The sequence below is a fragment of the Oncorhynchus nerka genome, linkage group LG27 (assembly GCF_034236695.1).
Source record: "Oncorhynchus nerka isolate Pitt River linkage group LG27, Oner_Uvic_2.0, whole genome shotgun sequence".
NCBI classification, from domain to species: domain Eukaryota; kingdom Metazoa; phylum Chordata; class Actinopteri; order Salmoniformes; family Salmonidae; genus Oncorhynchus; species Oncorhynchus nerka.
The window spans coordinates 22,308,480-22,329,596 of record NC_088422.1 but is presented as its reverse complement, the minus strand read 5'-3'; the positions used below and the strand labels follow the sequence as shown (position 1 = coordinate 22,329,596).

The window sequence follows — 21,117 nt, the reverse complement described above, 5'->3', positions numbered from 1 at the left end:
CCGTTAGATAGTTAGGTTATGTGTTATTGTAGTCTAACTAACTGTTTGTAAACACAATTTATGTGGGAGGATGATGTATCTTATCCTCACAGTTGACAGTGCCCTCACGCGCAGACGGATACTGTCTAACATGGGCTACTACACTCACACTCATTGGGGACGTTCGAGAGTGGGAGGAGCAGAAAGTGCTAGTCCAATCCCTGCTCCTGTAAGCCTCTAGCGCTCTCCCCTCCGCCGGGGGGAAACAGTGAAAACCTCGGGTTGATGTGCAGACGCAGATGTCATGTGAAAACTCGCATGCTCGCTGCGCGCACGACTCAAACCGTCCGACTACTGCTCCAGACTCCACCGCCCGCGCTCTGCCCAGTGCGTCACCAAGCTCGAGCCCGTTCTGGACTGGAATGCTTTTGCACATAAAAAACACTCATTGAATGAACGTGGACGACGCCGAATATTAACATTGTTTTTTTCCCCCGAGGATATTGCTTTTTTAAGTCTTTATGTTTGTTTCTTCATGACTGCTGCATTCGGAAGCGAATCGCACCACAACCACTATGCGAGGTAAGGAGAATCCAACTGCTTTTGACAGCTCATTTAAATAGCTGGCCATGGAGCGCGTGTGGCGCCCGGCCGCTATATCCACTCACTCACATCACACTGGTATTCCACAAATCCATTCGGGACTGTAGTTATGTTGTGTGTGGGCTGTGTAAACTTACTCGGGAAGTTTTTTCAGCCTAACTTGCTCATACAGCCTCAGTCAAACAAACTATTAGCCCAAGTGTGAGGATAACATGGCCATTTATTGTCATTGTTGTAGCCTATTCGGATATTCGTGTGTGTGTGTGTGTGTGTGTGTGTGTGGTCCATCAAACACCTTGCATTAAGTGAGTTACAGTGTTTGAGTTAACTTCTACTCACTACAAACAAATGGACGCACGTGAAGACCTCTATTGCCATTTCCATTAACTATTGCCAGTGATGAATTAAAGAAACAACTATTTTCTCAGAGAGCAGCAGGTATAGGCTGTGTGTACCAGACCTCCATGGTGCTAGGGCCAAGCGCGGAGGTTCTGTGTTCCAACGTGTTATGCGCTCTACTAACCCATTTCCGTCAGTCAAGCGCCGCACCGCGCCGAAAGCATCGAAATGCAGTGCCCCCCAGGTCCAACACATACACACACGCGCGCACACACACACACACACACACCAGAGAGAGTGGGCGATAAAGAACTGACCCCAGTCTTCCAGACGGAAGTTCACTCCACAGCTCTCCCGGTCCCAATCATGTGCTTTAGATCAGCTTTAAATGCTGAATAGCAGGCCTATTTTACATCTCCTACAAATTATGCCAGAATGGCAAAACAGTGGCAATGCAGTTCTGCCCAATAATTGAACAAATTAACGTATCCATGATTACTAATTGTGAGCAAATTACATAGGTAGTGTTATTAAGCAGATCACTATAGCCTATAACTTATTAATTGTAAAATAAATACAATCACTAAAAATATAACCCATGAAGAAACTAAGCCTACAGGAATTATTATCACTACATAAAAGTAGCCTATAATGTGTTTTTTTAAATGAAAGACAGGTGATAGCCTCACTGGGAGGTAGGCTATTACCTCTGTTGTTCAGGCAACATACTCATTCTACGTTGTATATCTATAATCACAAATAATAATAAAACATCATTATGTTAATAATGAAGTGAGGTTTAACTAAACTCTAGACTTCTGAATTATAGGCAATTTACCGTTAATCATCGATTATCAACGGGTATCTTAATTTGAGTTTGTCATCATTAAAGAGAAAACATGGGATGGTGCATACAGAAATTGCTGTTGTAATAATAGCATTCAAATTATTATTATTATTATTACATTATTCCCCTGTTAATTTTTGGCAATTGTTGAAGTTCTAGATATTTTAGTCAATATTTAGCCTATTCAACATAATTAATTTAGGCCACAACACTTTTGTGATATTAACAGTATTTTTTTCGTGACTTATGGTGTCCCTTGCTAGCTAATGCTATTTGGCTTTGAAAGTCAAGCGCTTCCTTGCATTAACCTTTTATTTTATAGCCGTGGTGGGTAAAAGAGGCTCTCTCTCCCTCCCAGTCTTCCTCTCTCTCTCTCTCTCTCTCTCTCTCTGCACGCCCAAAGGGTTTTTGTCGGATATGATTAAATCAGTGTGCGCCGGGCGGCCCCTCTCCCAACCTTTGCGGCCTGTGGAGTCTATGCTGCTCAGAGAGAAATGCACTCCCATCCACGAGGTTATAAAAAAATAGAGGGCCCCACAATATGTCTTGTTTAATTATCATTTAGCAATTGCCAAAATTCCTGTCCCGACTGACTGACGGACGATGATGTAGCATATGCTAGACTAATAATCACAACCAAACAAGGGAGAAAGAAAACGTTGTTTGGTGAAAAAGAGAAGTTGATTATCAAATAATTATCATTGTCCTACTGTTAGGCTAAATAAACGTTATTCAATGTCAAGCATGTTGGAAACCCTCTGAAACAATTAGCATATAACAGTGGTGTCAAACTCATTCCACATGAACCAAGCGTGTTCGTTTTTTCTTCTTTCAATTAAGACCTAGACAACCAGGTGAGGGAAGCTTCGTACTAATTAGTGACCTTAATGCATCAATCAAGTACAAGGGTGGAGCGAAAACCCGCAGACACTCGGCCCTCTGTGGAATGAGTTTGACACATCTGGCCTAAAGCCCAACCTGAACTGCCCTAAAACATTTTTTTTTAAATAAGAACGTGCTCAAGTAAAATGTTTTTTTATGTGCTCTTGTTAATAGCTGTTATTTTTATTTCCCTGATTTGATTCCATTAACTCATTCTTAGATTTGAATGTTTGGGGCCCGAGCATTTCGTTTCCCAAGTGAACCTTCTCCTGATTTCTTTTTTACTGCCAATTAAATAACTTCAAGCCCATTTTGATCTTGTTGACCAGGCTATCACTAATAATTGGTTTATACAAGTTCTCTAATCACTGAACTTTATTTTTCAATCATTCTAATAATCAAACAGCCTACTTCTTTAATTAACCAACATTGTCCTTTCAAATTAAATGTTTGGTTTATTTTCTGCATATTTTTCTAAGGTTTGATACCTCAAATCAATTCACATTCTAGAATCATATTGGTGCAGATGGATTTTTTTTTTTTGGTTTGATTAGGCCTATGTTTAGTCAGGGGGCTTCAGGAAACACGTGCACCTTTGCATTGCACCTGCACTTTACTGTACACTCCCACCTACACACACAAACACAGTGAACCCCCCAAAACATACCTTCATTATAATAAACACAATGATGCCTCCATGCATGCGCACATCACATGCAAGTGCACATGATCACATACATACATTCTCACAGATATGGGAATACATACATAGGCCTAATAAACATGGCCAAACACACTTCAATTAATAATATATGTGTATACATGTGTGTAGGCTACATGCACGAATGCATACCAACAAATAAACACACACACATACACACACAGGCAATGACAATCTACTGCAATGCAATCCAATTTTGTTTACCTCATACGATTTATTCCTGTGTGTGTGTGTGTGTTTGTGTGTGTGTGTTCAGTGAGATAGACCGAGTCTTGTGCTTTGTATTATTGATCAGATTATGCTGCTGAAGCCAGTATTACCCAGGCTAACCCTCCCATAGACGGTATAGGTCACTGAGTTTAGTCCAGGGCAGAAGGAGGATGGATCATGGGTCAGAGGTGGGCTATTTGCAGCGAGATCACACCCGATAGACTTCAGTATTCGACATTTGTCCAGGTCCCCGGGACGTCAGGAGATGCCTTCAATACCGTCCACTAGGGGCAACGTGAGCATGTATTACCATCTAGTAGGCTCGCAGCTTACGAGGGCATTGTGTTAAACTGTGCGCTTCGGCTCTGAGGATTGCGGGTTCAATCCCAGTGCTTTAAAATATATATATATATTTAACCTTTATTTAACTCAGTGCTAGACACTTGTTTTTATTTATTTCCTGTTTTAACCTTATCCCAAACCTTAACCCTGACAACCAGTCAGAATGAATGCCTAAACTTAACGTCAAGGTTTTTTCTGTTATAACAACCTTAATTAACCCTCAACTATTATTTCACTTCACCTGAGGTGTGGTGGAAATGTGAGAGAGGAAGATTGCGAGAGAGAGAGAAAGAGAGAAAGAAAGAAAGAAAGAAAGAAAGGAGAGAAAGAAAGAAAGAAAGAAAGAAAAAGAGGAGGGGGGGATCGGAGATATTAAATCTAAAGGTATGATGCCACTTCTTCTATGGTGTTTATTATCAACATAACACAAAGCCGTGCAGTATAACTAGTGGTGATTCTGTAGGTATCACTTTGAGAGCAAAGATAAACATTGTTGTCCTCCAGAAGGTATTGAAGTGAACGTCATTACATTCATTTAATCTGGTCATTCTATGCACAGAAATCTCAGTCTAGTAATTGGGGATGCATGATATATCGGTCAGCATATCGAAATCGGCCGATATTAGCTAAAAATGCCAAAATCGGCATCAGCCCGATGTCTAGTTCAACGCCAGTGTGCAAAACCGATGTCAAAGCTGACGTGCATACCTATATAACGTAGGTAGATGACGTGCATACCTATATAACGTAGGTAGATGTGCATACCTATATAACGTAGGTAGATGATGTGCATACCTATATAACGTAGGTAGATGACGTGCATACCTATATAACGTAGGTAGATGACGTGCATACCTATATAATGTAGGTAGATGACGTGCATACCTATATAACGTAGGTAGATGACGTGCATACCTATATAACGTAGGTAGATGACGTGCATACCTATATAACGTAGGTAGATGATGTGCATACCTATATATAACGTAGGTAGATGATGTGCATACCTATATATAACGTAGGTAGATGATGTGCATATCTATATAACGTAGGTAGATGATGTGCATACCTATATAACGTAGGTAGATGACGTGCATACCTATATAACGTAGGTAGATGACGTGCATACCTATATAACGTAGGTAGATGACGTGCATACCTATATAACGTAGGTAGATGACGTGCATACCTATATAACGTAGGTAGATGACGTGCATACCTATATAACGTAAGTAGATGACGTAATGATGCCACGAAAAATACAGCGCTACACAGAACAAAAGCAGAAAAATACTAAGCGCACACTTCCAACAACGTAACAAGTTCAAGTCGAGCAATCATTTGAAAGAGTAAGAACATTTCAGCGAGACAACTCAAAGGTAAAATCCATTATTGCCAAGATAATGGAATTCATTGCCCTTGACAATCAACCGTCCTCTGTCATGGATGATGTTGGCTTTCACCGACTGGTCGAGCCCAAAGTACACACTATTTTTCAGATGTTGCCCTAATGGAGTTACACAGTATTGTTGAAATGTACATCTATGAGCTACTTGCTATGGGCGTCACTGCTATTAGCTTCATGACTGACATTTGGACCAGCGATGTCAGCCCCATGAGCATGCTGATTCAGACAGCACAGTGGATCAATGAGGATTTCCTACTGAGGAAAGTCGTATTGCACGTTCATGAATGTGCTGGTTCTCATACCGCTGCTGCCATTTCAATGGCATTTGAGAACATGTTTGAAACTTGAACACACTCCTAGCGCCATTTGAACAACTGACTGGAGAAATAAGCTCATCAACTGTGTCTGCAGCAGACGTGACACCCTCTGTCATGGTATTGAAACGCCTGCTCAACAATACTGCAGACAGACTGTGGGGTTAAAACTTACAAAAGTACTTGAGGCTGTGAACAAGTGATTCGGTGGAATTCTCTGAGCCTCTGTACTGTGTCGCCGCCATGCTCAATGCTAGGTACAAGGACCGGATAGGTACAAGGTACAAGGATAGGTACAAGGACCGTTACTTCGATGCAGACAAGAAACAGGTTTTACGTGAAATGTTACATACACAGCTGGACAAGATCGAAACGGACTCAGTGACAGTTCGCACCGAGGAAGAGAGACCACGGACAGACAGAACTGAAACGTCACTGCTTGACGTGTATGATAAAATCCTGTTTGAGAATGAAACGACTGAACAAATGAACAACAAAACAGCACAGCAAGTAAGTGAAAGAAATGGGTCTTGATTATGTTTTACTGGTAATGGGGACATGCCTAAATGCCAACAAAATAACTTTTTGGTCAGTGTGTGTAACCTTTATTTAACTAGGCAAATCAGTTAAGAATAAATTCTTATTTACAATGACGGCCTACCCCAGCCATACCCGGACAACGCTGGGCCAATTGTGCGCCGCCCTATGGGACTCCCAATCACGGCCGGATGTGATACAGCCTGGATTTGAACCAGGGACTGTAGTGACGCCTCTTGCACTGAGATGCAGTGCCTTAGACCGCTGCGTCCATGTGTGTATATATGTTAACTATTTAACTGTACTAGAATGTTTAAAAGGCCGCAACATTTTTAAATATCGGTTATCGGTATAGTTTTTTTGGCAAGGAAAATATCAGATATCGGTATCAGCCAAAAATGTCATATCAGTGCATCCCTACTAGTAATCCTATAGCTATATTCCCAAACTGCTAATTTCTGCCTGTAGGACTAGTTAACAAAGCCTTTCCATCAACACCTTAGTTCACACCCCGATCCCATTAACAACCATATGGTCTATCCATTAAACACTCATGGACAATATGGACACAGACATACAAGTCATTAAGGTATAAATGACCAAAGATGCCATAGATTCCAGTAATTTGGTATATTACAAGTAGCTTTGCAACCCTAGTCCCCCCTTTCACTATCTTCTTCTCTCTCTGTTGGCGCATTTGAGCGGATCACTTTTTTCTAGTCGGTGACCAGCATTTCAAAGTGTGTTGCATTATGGGGATAAAAATTGTTAGACGTATGTTTACATGTTGACTGCATGAACAACAACCATGTGATCAAAGGTCATGACTTTTCGACTGCGGTCAACTTCAATTTTCTGCAGTTGCTCTTCACCAGCTGCAACTTGTAGTCATCGCATGCATTGTGGGAGGCACTATTTGTCATCCAATCATTACAGTGTCTTTGTTTGACCAACATGAACGGGACCAAAGACGTGACTAAACAGCAAGCAACTTTGTCGCGTTTCATATGTATACAGTGGATATGTACAAATTAACAGTGGTGGAAAAAGTACTCAATTGTCATACTTGAGTAAAAGTAAAGATACCTTAATAGAAAATGACTCAAGTAAAAGTCACCCAGGAAAATACTACTTGAGTAAAAGTATATTTAAGTATCAAAAGTAAATGGAATTGCTAAAATGTACATAAGTATCAAGAGTAAAAGTATAAATCATTTCAAATTCCTTATATTAGGCAAACCAGATGGCACAATTTTTTTTTTTAATTGACGGATAGCCAGGGGCACACTCCAACACTCAGACATCATTTACAAACGAAGCATTTGTGTTTAGTGAGTCCGCTAGATCAGAGGCAGTAGGGATGACCAGGGATGTTCTCTTGATAAGTGTGTGAATTGGACGATTTTCCTGTCAAAATGTAAAGAGTACTTTTGGGTGTCTGGGAAAATGTATGAAGTAAAAAGTACATTATTTTCTTTAGGAATGTAGTGAAGTAAAAGTATAAAATATAAATAGTAAAGTTAAGGTTAGATACCTTCAAAAACTACTTAAGTAGTACTTTAAAGTATTTGTACTTAAGTACTTTACACCCATAGAAATTAATGTGATATTTGAGGCTTTCTCTCCCCAATTGATAATACAATGTACACACATATATTTACAGTTTGTGAGTGTGTGATATGGGGGTTGGAGACATGTTACAAAGAAAAACTTCATAAACAATGGCAACACTGCCATGTTAGTAAAGAACAAGTAAGCCTGCGCACAGTGTTAAAGCTCCCAATTCACTGGTTTATTGACAACGTTTTCATCCAAAATGGATTTTGGTCAGGTCAAACAAACACTGCCATGTTGCACTAAGCCTTGCTGTTGGAAAACCACATCAGTGTCCGGATTTCAGCTGTAGCAGATGCACCTCCTCTGACTTCACTCCTCGACTTTTGTCTGCAGTTGGTTGCTTCAGCCTTTCCACTCAAACAAGCACACAGTCTCTCTCCTCCCTCTCCTCCCCCCTCTCTACTTCCTTTCACATCGCTTTTTTCGCTCTCTGTTTCACACTCATGCCAAAAGCACACGCACACGCACACACACACACACACACACACACACAGTGCATAGCCAGAATGTCATGCATGAGGTCCCAATGCCAATAGAATGAGACATCCTGCATCTGCATTGATCAGTCAATCCTAGCGTGATCAGGGGATCGATGCCTCCTGAAGCTCTACGGAAGCAATCCCCAGCATAATCTATGTTGTAGTGCAGTTTAATCATTTACATAATCTATGCGGTAATGAATAGTTTAATCATTTACATAATCTATACTGTAATGCATCATATAATCATTTAAAGAATATATACTGTTGTGCATAGTTGAATCATTTATATCATCTATACTGTAATGCATAGTCTAATCATTTTCGTAATCTATACTGTAATGCATAGTCTAATCATTTTCGTAATCTATACTGTAATGCATAGTCTAATCATTTTCATAATCTATACTGTAATGCATAGTTTAATCATTTACATAATCTATACTGTAACGCATAGTCTAATCATTTACATCATCTATACTGTAACGCATAGTCTAATCCTTTACATAATCTATACTGTAATGCATAGTCTAATCATTTACATAATCTATACTGTAACGCATAGTCTAATCATTTTCATAATCTATACTGTAACGCATAGTCTAATCATTTTCATAATCTATACTGTAACGCATAGTCTAATCATTTACATAATCTATACTGTAACGCATAGTCTAATCATTTACATAATCTATACTGTAATACATAGTCTAATCATTTACATAATCTATACTGTAATACAGTCTAATCATTTTCATAATATATACTGTAATGCATAGTCTAATCATTTTCATAATCTATACTGTAATGCATAGTCTATATGACATAATCTACACATAATTTATATCACATTACATGATCCATCTCATCATTTCATCAACATTTCCCAAAGCATGATCAGCATTCTTTATACACTGAACAACAATATAAAGGCAACATGTAAAGTGTTGGTCTCATGTTTCATGAGCTAAAAAAAAATATCCCAGAAATGTTCCAGACGCACAAAAAGCTAATTTCTCTCAAAATGTTGTGCACACATTTGTTAACATCCTTGTTAGTGAGCATTTCTCCTTTGCCAAGATAATCCATCTATCTGCCTGGTGTGGCATGTCAAGAAGCTGATACAACATCATGATCATTACACAGGTGCACATTGTGCTGGTGACAATAAAAGGCCACTCTAAAATGTGCAGTTTTGTCACACAACACAATGCCACAGATGTCTCAAGTTTTGAGGGAGCGTGCAGTTGGCATGCTGACTGCAGGAATGTAAACCAGAGCCGTTGCCAGAATTGTATGTTCATTTCTCTACCATGAGCCGCCCCCAACATCGTTAACAGAACATCCAACTGGCCTCACAACCGCAGACCACGTGTATAGCATCGTGTGGGTGAGCGGTTTGCTGTGAAAAGAGTGCCCCATGGTGGCAGTGGGGTTATGGTATGGGCAGGCATAAACTACGGACAACGAACACAGTTGCATTTTATTGCTGGAAATTTGAATGCAAAGAAATACCAAGACGAGAACCCGAGGCCCATTTTTTAAAAGTTCTCTGTGACCAACAGATGAATATCATGTGAAATCCATAGATTAGGACCTATATAAATGTATTTATTTCAATTGACTGATTTTGTCATTTGAACTGTAACTCTTTGAAATTGTTGCATGTTGTGTTTATATTTTTGTTCAGTGTATTATTGTCTTAGTTAGGAACATCAAACTTACTTTCATTGAGTATCATTCATTGTGGTGAAGAAGCATCCCTACAAACCTTTATTGGTGGTGGTGGAATGTTTGTCCATGTACCTGAAGAATGACCAGAATAAAAGAGAGGAAAATGTTTTCATTGTGTGTGTGTTGCTGACTAATGGCCCAGTGTTATGTAACTGGGGGAAAGATTACTCAAAGCCCGGGCCAGGAGAGCTAATCCTCCACACTGAGGCGTTGCACCACAACACACACACACATCCACATATGACTATGTATATATAGTCTCTATCTATCTCTAACTGTGTTCCTCAATCCTCTCTCTAACCCTGTATCACTGTCTCTCCTCACTCCACCTGTCTGCTCTTCTTTCACTCCTGCTTTCAACTCAAATGAGGAGAGGTGGTGTGTGTGTGTGTGTGCATGTTTGATTTATCAGTGTATTTTAGATACTGTAGCCTGTAGAACGTGTCTGTATCAGTGTGGTTCCCAGTGGAATCCAAGTGTGTTTGCTTAGGGACTGCTCCGTGTTGATTTTATTTCGTCAGCTTTTGAGGGGAGTCTAGGCAATACCCCGCTGAGAGCAATGGAATATGTTCAGTCAGTGTGATGTGTGTGTGTGTGACTTGCATTACATTGCAGCACAATACATTTCTTCTACTTTATCTCAGCTGTGAGGGATAAGAGATCCCTAGCACCCCAGTGCTGCCTGACTCTGAGTTAAATAAACAAGCTTCCTCTCTTTAGAAAGTCCTAGTTAAACACACGGGCAGTATCTCTTAATAGATGCAGCGTATCCGGGCAGGATTCTTCATCTAGTCTAATACACTGGCTGGTAGTGATGGTAGCAGACGCACTCTGGTAGTGCGGTGTAGTGTGATGTGGTGCAATATGGGATTGAACTTTGACCTCATCAGCTTACTTTTGTTCAGTAGCACCTGGCTATATCCCAAGTGTACGCTTTAGAGATTGTGGGTGGCGGTCATCATGATGTGAATCACAGAGAACAAGTAACGGGCAAAGGAGAAAAAGAGAGGGCAGAGGGAGAAAGATGCAGAGAGAGAGAGATGGGGGACAGAGATAAAGAGTTATGCAATGGTGAAATGATAATCTTGTGAGCGGGTTGATTTGGGTTTCTGTATGTGTACAATTCACCAGATGGGTGTGTTTGTGTGCGTGTGTGCGCATGTACGTTACCAATAGAACAATGACAGCTACTAAACTTGTAACCTTGTGCATATTTCTTGGACGGTGTGTAGGCAGGCAGAACCCTTTGTGGTACTTTCTGGCACTTAGCTTCTATTGTAACCTCCACCACCAGAGCTCCATTACTGCACCCACAGCTGAGTGTTGAGTTGTCCTGTTACATTCCACACTTTACTATGTACTAGGAGGAAAATAGGTGGCATTTCTGTCATTATATAGTGCATGTATATGCTTGCTACAGGAGGTGACCATAGCTACCATGGAAGTAACAGATTTGTAATTACCTAAAGCTATTTCCTGAAGACTAATTATGCATTTAGCATATTCCACAACACAATTAGATGCTTTAAAAAGGCATTGCCCACCATGGTATTACATTTACATTTAAGTCATTTAGCAGACGCTCTTATCCAGAGCGACTTACAAATTGGTGCGTTCACCTTAAGACATCCAGTGGAACAGCCACTTTACAATAGTGCATCTAAATCTTTTAAGGGGGGTGAGAAGGATTACTTTATCCTATCCTAGGTATTCCTGAAAGAGGTGGGGTTTCAGGTGTCTCCGGAAGGTGGTATGCCATAGAAGGTTGTTTGTGGTGGCATACCTGTAGCACTTACTGTGTTGACTATAAGGATGAGCTACAGGTAGGGGTTAGCGTCAGTGTGGCATGTTTTGTGAGTGGCAAAGATTAGCCTGTATTAGCGTCAGTGCCTAATCTCACTGAGGAGAGTCTCCAGGGCTTTATCAGTTCTATTTCTCTCTTGTTTGCTGCACTTACACATCTTGAAACACAGTACCAGAGCTGCTGGGTTCAAATATTATTTCTGTGCTTGATTGAGATTGCTGGTTGCAATGGAACAAATAAAGTCATGATATTGTAAACCCCGCCAATCTAGTGCTCCAGATGGGCTAAAGCAAAAGCCCAAAGTATTTGAAAGATTTCAAATAGTATTTGAACCCAGGTCTGATCTAGCCTCAGTATTCCATGTATAGTGTTCATATATTTTCTAGAATCATAACAGCCTTTTTGTTTTAAACAGTGTCTTCATATTAAAGTTTGATGAAATACTCATATTGTATGTGAAGAGAGCTCTTTGATTGTCTTTGAGAAAGATGCCCCTGGGGCCACATTGGGGATAACCTTGTTAGACAGTTAAATTGTGGCCTAAGGCGAGCTATTAGCGTCCATCCCTGACACACACACACACACACTCTCTCTCTCTCCAAGGCAATTGTTGTAGTTTGGTACCTTTGGATCCATGTGATTAGCTAGTGTCCTCCAAAATGAGCTGGAATATGCATGTTTCTAAATTAAGTTGTAAGCAATTAGTCCCCTATACCCTTCCCTTCTTACACATGCATGCACGCACACACAAACACATGTACACAAGCACACACACATCATCTACAATTAGGACCAAGACCAAAATCATAGGAAGATCAGAGTGGGTTTGCTTAAGCGAGGGTTAGGGAGCGGTGCTCCAGGCATTTACTTACAAATACATTATTTGGATCATTATCATCAGTAGCTCTGCAACACAGTGTGTAGCCTACCCCTGCTCTCAGAAGGGGTAGACCAGATGCTGTGGTCACATCACCCTTGGACTTGTTCCTCTCTGTCTCTCTCGAAGGAAAGTTCAGAGGTCAAGCCTGAGGGGGGATCACAGAGGAGGGTGTTGGGAAGGACCTGAGGGGACAGAAGGGTGGGAGGGACGAGATGGGGGAGGGTGTTTGGGGAGGGAAAGGGGCATTGGGATCGAGTCTACCCTGTGGAGTATTTCCCAAGCCTCCCTTGCATACCTCCCCATTTCAGGGCCACTTACCATGAACCCCACAGTGTTGTATGGGCTTCAATTATAGCAGAGGTTCCCAAAATGTTTCACTCGGGGCCCCCTTCTAGCATTGGGGAACATCCCGCCCCCACACCATGTCTATTTCTATGGGTACAAGCACTGTTCATGACACAAACTGTTCATTTTGCCATGTCTAATGTGTATTCGTGATATTTGACTGGCAAAAAAATTACAAAAATATCTATGGCCTAGAAAAACTATACAGAATATAAAAACATTAGCTGACATGGGCTAGTTAATCTGGACATTTTTGGCAAGTTATAAATAGCTCTCTATGTTATCAAATGACTAACATGACAAAGGAAAACTGATGATGCACTACCCAATTTTGAAAATGCACCTTCCACTATTACAACTTTCAAGAGCAAGTTTAAAGCCGGACTGAGATCCTTAAAAAAATATATATATATAATAATTTCAAAATACAGTACCAGTCAAAAGTTTGGACACACCTACTCATTCCAGGGTTTTTCTTTATTTGTACTATTTTCTACATTGTAGAATAATAGTGAAGACATCAAAACTATGAAGTAACACATATGGAATCATGTAGTAACCAAAAAGTGTTAAACAAATCAAAATATATGTTATATTTTAGATTCTTTAAAGTAGCCACCCTTTGCCTTGATGACAGCTTAGCACACTCTTGGCATTCTCTCAACCAGCTTCACCTGGAATGCTTTTCCAACAGTCTCGAAGGACTTCCCACATATGCTGAGCACTTGTTGGCTGTTTTTCTTCACTCCGCGGCCCAATTCATCCCAAATGGGTTGAGGTCGGGTGATTGTGGAGGCCAGGTCATCTGATGCAGCACTCCATCACTCTCCTTCAAATAACCTTTACACAGCCTGGAGGTGTGTTGGGTCATTGTCCTGTTGAAAAACAAATGATAGTACCACTAAGCACAAACCAGATGGGATGGTGTATTACTGCAGAATGCTGTGGTAGCCATGCTGGTTAATGTGCCTTGAATTCTAAATAAATCACAGAGAGTATCATCAGCAAAGCACCCCCAAACCATCACAGCTCCTCCTCCATGCTTCACGGTGGGAACACACATGCGGTGATCATCCGTTCACCTACTCTGCGTCTCTCAAAGACACGGCGGTTGGAACCAAAAATCTCCAATTTGGACACATCAGACCAATGGACAGATTTCCACCGGTCTAATGTCCATTGCTCGTGTTTCTTGGCCCAAGCATTGGTGTCCTTTAGTAGTGATTTCTTTGCAGCAATTCGACCATGAAGGCTGTTTCACGCAGTCTCCTCTGAATAGTTGATGTTGAAATGTGTCTGTTACTTGAGCTCTGTGAAGCATTTATTTCAGCTGCAATTTCTGAGGCTGGTAACTCTAATGAACTTACCCTCTGCAGCAGAGGTAACTCTGGGTCTTCCTTTCCTGTGGCGGTCCTCATGAGAGCCAGTTTCATCATAGCGCTTGATGGTTTTTAAGTCTTCACTATTAGAAAATAGTCCAAATAAATAAAAACCCTGGTATGAGTAGGTGTGTCCAAACTTTTGACTGGTACTGTATATATATATATATATTGTTTTATAATTTGCAAAAAAAAATTGGGGGGGGGGACCCTGCCGAACACTCAGTTTGGGAACCACTGACTTTATAGTGTTGCCATAGCATTTCTAAATCCTATGTATTACCTACCGCTGTGTTTGAGTGTACAGTACATTTCTGCATTTCACGATGTGATTTGTACGTGTGCATACATATGTACACTTTTCTGTATGTGTCTGCGTGCGCATGTGAGTGTGTATCGATGCGTTGGACGTCAGCCAGTGGTCCCCTTCTGTACCCTCTCTGACGTGTCCAATCAGAACACAGAGCTGGATTCCATGAGCCCAATGCAGCTGATCCCAGACCTGCTGCCCCATGAGCAATTACCCAGAGTGCACTGCACCTCGCGGAAAACTGGATGAGCCTGTTCCCTCTGACATATGAAGGAGGGGGACGGGGAGCAATAATTAACATCCATGATGCATCATGGCTACTGTTCAACATGGCTACTGGACAAAGACATGTTTGCCCCACAACACACAGGCAGGCGGGAGGGGAGGGAAGAAGGGAGGGGGATGGGCCCCTGCCTGCCCTGCGTTATTACCCAGAGTCTGGACGGACCCCATGGAGACAGTGCCAACCATACAATCAGGTCTGAGTAATTACCCATAATACCCGGCTGCTGCCACGATGCCAGAGCCATCCAAGTGAGTCAATGTAGGCATTGGTGACCCTAGTGAAAACACAGGTGTGAGGGTCAGGCTGTGTGTGTGTGTGTGTGGTGTGTGCATGTGTGTGTGAGCAGCAACAAAAGTAACAACTCCTATTGCTGCTATTTCATGGCAACAGCATGCTGAACACAGTATAGCCCTGGGTGTGTTTTTGTAACTAGCCCCCTTTAGCTAATGGATGAAACATGCATGTCCAGTCTGCCCCTTCTGTTCACACTTACATAACAAATAGCCCTTACGGCTGTTGAAATACAGCAACACCTAGTGGTAACAAACATCACCACACAGTTTGAGAGGTGCCCGAGGTAAGGACGACTGCTGGTTGAACATTGCGCTTAGTATTGATGTTGTCTTGTTGCTTTGTGCCCATATCCCTTTGTGTGTGTGTGTGTGCGTGTGTTTGTTCACTACAAATTGAGTTATGGTAAGCCAGTGCTCATGTGTGGATGCTCCCATCTCCTCAAATGAAGCTAATTAAGGCTCTATTTAGAGAGTGGGGAGCCCATGAGACTGAGTGGAGTTCCTCACTTCATTAAAAATCAATTAACACACTCCACGTGCCAGTTCACCACACATCACTCACTGTACAAACCAGACACCCACAGTCCACCTCACAAAACTCTTTCCGTTAGATGACTGTAACACATCTGTCTGTCTGTATGTGTGTCTGTCTCTCTCTGTATCTCTCTCTCTCTCTCTGAGGAGATTGTGGGGCTGAGCTCATCTTGGCCATGGAATCGCCAGCGCTGCACTACGGCTCTTACATAACTTCAGGATAAATCAGGACTGCCAGTCAGGGCCTAGCTCTCACCCACTCAGCCAGCAAGTCAGAGGGCAGCCACACCCACACAGCCAGCCAGTCAGAGGGCAGCCATACCCACACAGCCAGCCAGTTAGAGGGCCTAGGAATCATTAATGTAGTTCTATACACCACACTTCTATCTGCAGCTCTCTATCTGCTATCTATATGCTATCTATCTAAACTTTGCAGAATTATGAATAATCTCCTGAAGCACAGGTGTTCTATATACAGTCGTAACTGAACTGTATTCACAATGTACCTGTCTGTGTGACTACTATGTAAATAGACAGTTCTAGAGCCACTTGGTGTAAAGTATGACCAGTGTTGGCACCAACACCAAGTGAGAGGAGGCAGTAAGAAGGATCCTACTTAGAATGTGATAGTAAGCAAGACAATCTCCAGAGTTTGGTGATATCACTTCCTGTAGGCATGTGTGTGACTGCTCAGCGAATCATTGCTCTGACAGCCAGACGACAGGAACGAGTGAGTGGTCGCCTTAGCAACAGCCAAACTGTCATAACTCCTTATTCCACCTGACAGGCCCGGTGGCTATGCACACACACTTTGAAACACACCCACACAAACACATTCTGAAACACACTATCACACCCACTGAATCACACACACACAATCTGAAACACACTCTCTCTAACACATGCACACACATTCTGAAACACACACAGACACTCTCAAACACACACACGTCTACACACACACATACAGACGAACACAGAAACACAAACAAAACAGTCAGATTATAATCTTTGTCGGTCCACACACCCCTCAAGCCGTTTTTATAAACTTTAGACTGGTCAGTTGATAAATCCCTTTTGAACATGTTCATCCTTGAAGTCCAAGTAGAAGTTGTTCTTAAAGGATCTACAAAGAGACATTCTGGGATGTATAGCAGAACAAGGTTGTACATGGCACTAAATGAGAGTGGTGGAATACACACACATATAAACAAACACACACACACACAGAGAGTTTTGTTCTGTGTGTCTCTGTTTATTACCTTTATGTCCTGCAGCACAACTGACCTGTTTTCACTATAAATATACTGTTAAACACCGCTTCCATTGACATCTTCACTGTAGCACTCAGTGTGTGTTTTCCTCCCCAGTCCGGCCCAGTCCATCCCGCTGCACTGTGCTGCTCTGACCCAGTTTGGTGCTGGCCAGGAACTGGGTCACCTGTAGAACCAATCCAGAGACTAACTACTAACTTCATTACACTCACAGTCCCAGTCCACACACAGCAGCTATCAAACATATACATTGGAACTTAACACACGCACACACACAGAGAGATCATGCTCAATAATTGTTGGTTGTGCTTTCGTTCATTAATGTGCTATCTGTTCATTAATGTTGAGCCTGAAAGAGATGCTTGTGGTGGTTTTCTATGGGGTGGGGTATGGGCAATTTAGCAGCTAACTTTGTCAACTAGTGCTCTAAATTGATAATTCTCATTCACCATGGGTATGTAGTGCTTGTAGATCCATTAGAGAAAATAATAGGTAGAAGAGGATATGAATGGGGGTTTGAAGAGGGTCAGTAAGTACAATCTGTCCTGTCTGTTCTGACTGCTAAGGGTTTTCAGTTCTCGAAGACGACCTTCTCGTACCCCTTATCAGTCTTTATTTAATTACATTTTTTAGTATTAACCCCTTCCGTTCTGCTAGCTAACGTTCAATCGTTGGAAAACAAATGGGATGAACTGAAAGCATGTATATCCTACCAACGGGACATTAAAAACTGTAATATCTTATGTTTCACCGAGCTGAACGACGACATTAAGAACATACAGCTGGCGGGATATACACTATCTGCAGGATAGAACAGCAGCCTCTGGTAAGACACGGATCGGGGGCCTATGCATATTTGTACACAATAGCTGGTGCACGATATCTAAGGAAGTCTCAGGGTTTTGCTTGCCTGAGGTAGAGTATCTCATGATAAGCTGTAGATCACACTATCTACCTAGAGTTTTCATCTGTATTTTTCATAGCTGTTTACATACCACCACAGACCGTGGCTGGCACTAAAACCGCACTCAATTAGCTATATTCCGCCATAAGCAAACAGGAAAGCGTTCATCCAGAGGTGGCACTCCTAGTGGCCGTGGACTTTAATGCAAGGAAACTTAAATCAGTTTTATTTCTATCAGCATGTTAAATGTGCAAAATTCTAGACCATCTTTACTCCACACACAAAGACGCGTACAAAGCTCTCCATTTGGAAAATCTGACCGTAACTATATCCTTCTGATTCCTGCTTACAAGCTCAAATTAATGCAGGAACCACCAGTGACTCAGTCTATAAAAAAGTGGTCAGATAAAGCAGATGCTAAACTATGGGACTGTTTTTCTATCACAGACTGGAAAATGTTCTGCGATTCTTCCGATGGCATTGAGGAGTACACCACATCAGTCACTGGCTTTATCAATAAGTGCATTGAGGACGTCGTCCCAGAAGTGACTGTACATCCATACCACAACCAGAAGTCATGGATTACAGGCAAAATTTGCTCTGAGCTAAAGGGTAGTGCTACCGCTTTCAAGGAACGGGGCTCTAACCCGGAAGCTTATAAGAAATTCTGCTATGCCCTCCGACGAACTGTCAAACAGGCAAAGCGTCAATACAGGACTAAGACCAAGTCATACTACACCGGCTACGATGCTCGTCGGATGTGGCAGGGCTTGCAAACTATTACGGACTACAAAGGGAAGCACAGCCGAGAGCTGCTCAGTGACATGAGCCTACCAGATGAGCTAAATAACTTCTATTCTAGCATACTCTATGTTATTATCTATGCTTAGCCACTTTAATAACTCTACCTGCATGTAGATAATTACCTCAATTACCTCGACACCGGTGCCCCCCGCACATTGACACATTGACTCTGTATCCGGTACCCCCTGTATATAGCCTACATTGACTCTGTATCCGGTACCCCCTGTATATAGCCTCCACATTGACTCTGTATCCGGTACCCCCTGTATATAGCCTCCACATTGACTCTGTATCCGGTACCCCCTGTATATAGCCTCCACATTGACTCTGTATCCGGTACCCCCTGTATATAGCCTCCACATTGACTCTGTATCCGGTACCCCCTGTATATAGCCTACATTGACTCTGTATCCGGTACCCCCTGTATATAGCTTCCACATTGACTCTGTATCCGGTACCCCCTGTATATAGCCTCCACATTGACTCTGTATCCGGTACCCCTGTATATAGCCTCCACATTGACTCTGTACCGGTACCCCTGTATATAGCCTCCACATTGACTCTGTATCCGGTACCCCTGTATATAGCCTCCACATTGACTCTGTATCCGGTACCCCTGTATATAGCCTCCACATTGACTCTGTATCCGGTACCCCCTGTATATAGCCTCCACATTGACTCTGTATCCGGTACCCCTGTATATAGCCTCCACATTGACTCTGTATCCGGTACCCCCTGTATATAGCCTCCACATTGACTCTGTATCCGGTACCCCTGTATATAGCCTCCACATTGACTCTGTATCCGGTACCCCTGTATATAGCCTCCACATTGACTCTGTATCCGGTACCCCTGTATATAGCCTCCACATTGACTCTGTATCCGGTACCCCTGTATATAGCCTCCACATTGACTCTGTATCCGGTACCCCCTGTATATAGCCTCCACATTGACTCTGTATCCGGTACCCCTGTATATAACCTCCACACTGACTCTGTATCCGGTACCCCCTGTATATAGCCTCCACATTGACTCTGTATCCGGTACCCCTGTATATAGCCTCCACATTGACTCTGTATCCGGTACCCCTGTATATAGCCTCCACATTGACTCTGTATCCGGTACCCCCTGTATATAGCCTCCACATTGACTCTGTATCCGGTACCCCCTGTATATAGCCTCCACATTGACTCTGTATCCGGTACCCCCTGTATATAGCCTCCACATTGACTCTGTATCCGGTACCCCCTGTATATAGCCTCCACATTGACTCTGTATCCGGTACCCCCTGTATATAGCCTCCACATTGACTCTGTACTGGTACCCCCTGTATATAGCCTCCACATTGACTCTGTATCCGGTACCCCCTGTATATAGCCTCCACATTGACTCTGTACCGGTACCCCCTGTATATAGCCTCCACATTGACCATGTACCGGTACCCCCTGTATATAGCCTACATTGACTCTGTACCGGTACCCCCTGTATATAGCCTACATTGACTCTGTACCGGTACCCCCTGTATATAGCCTCCACATTGACCATGTACCGGTACCCCCTGTATATAGCCTACATTGACTCTGTACCGGTACCCCCTGTATATAGCCTCCACATTGACCATGTACCGGTACCCCCTGTATATAGCCTACATTGACTCTGTACCGGTACCCCCTGTATATAGCCTCCACATTGACCATGTACCGGTACCCCCTGTATATAGCCTCCACATTGACCATGTACCGGTACCCCTGTATATAGCCTACATTGACTCTGTACCGGTACCCTGTATATAGCCTACATTGACTCTGTACCGGTACCCCTGTATATAGCCTCCACATTGACCATGTACCGGTACCCCCTGTATATAGCCTCCACATTGACTCTGTACCGGTACCCCTGTATATAGCCTCCACATTGACCATGTACCGGTACCCCTGTATATAGCCTACATTGACTCTGTACCGGTACCCCTGTATATAGCCTCCACATTGACCATGTACCGGTACCCCTGTATATAGCCTCCACATTGACCATGTACCGGTACCCCCTGTATATAGCCTACATTGACTCTGTACCGGTACCCCCTGTATATAGCCTCCACATTGACTCTGTATCCGGTACCCCCTGTATATAGCCTCCACATTGACTCTGTATCCGGTACCCCCTGTATATAGCCTTCACATTGACTCTGTATCCGGTACCCCTGTATATAGCCTTCACATTGACTCTGTATCCGGTACCCCTGTATATAGCCTCCACATTGACTCTGTATCCGGTACCCCCTGTATATAG

At 42.5% G+C, this 21,117-nt stretch overlaps 1 protein-coding gene across 1 annotated transcript in view; it reads left to right on the top strand.

The window, feature by feature from the left end:
* The first annotated feature begins 283 nt into the window (after positions 1-283).
* Positions 284-21,117, top strand: part of LOC115111368 (nuclear receptor ROR-beta-like) — a 39,465-nt gene continuing 18,631 nt past the window's right edge. The window contains exon 1 of the mRNA XM_029637355.2: positions 284-561. Coding sequence (XP_029493215.2) covers positions 555-561 — 7 coding nt within the window. The 5' untranslated portion in view covers positions 284-554. The remainder of the gene's footprint in view (positions 562-21,117) is intronic.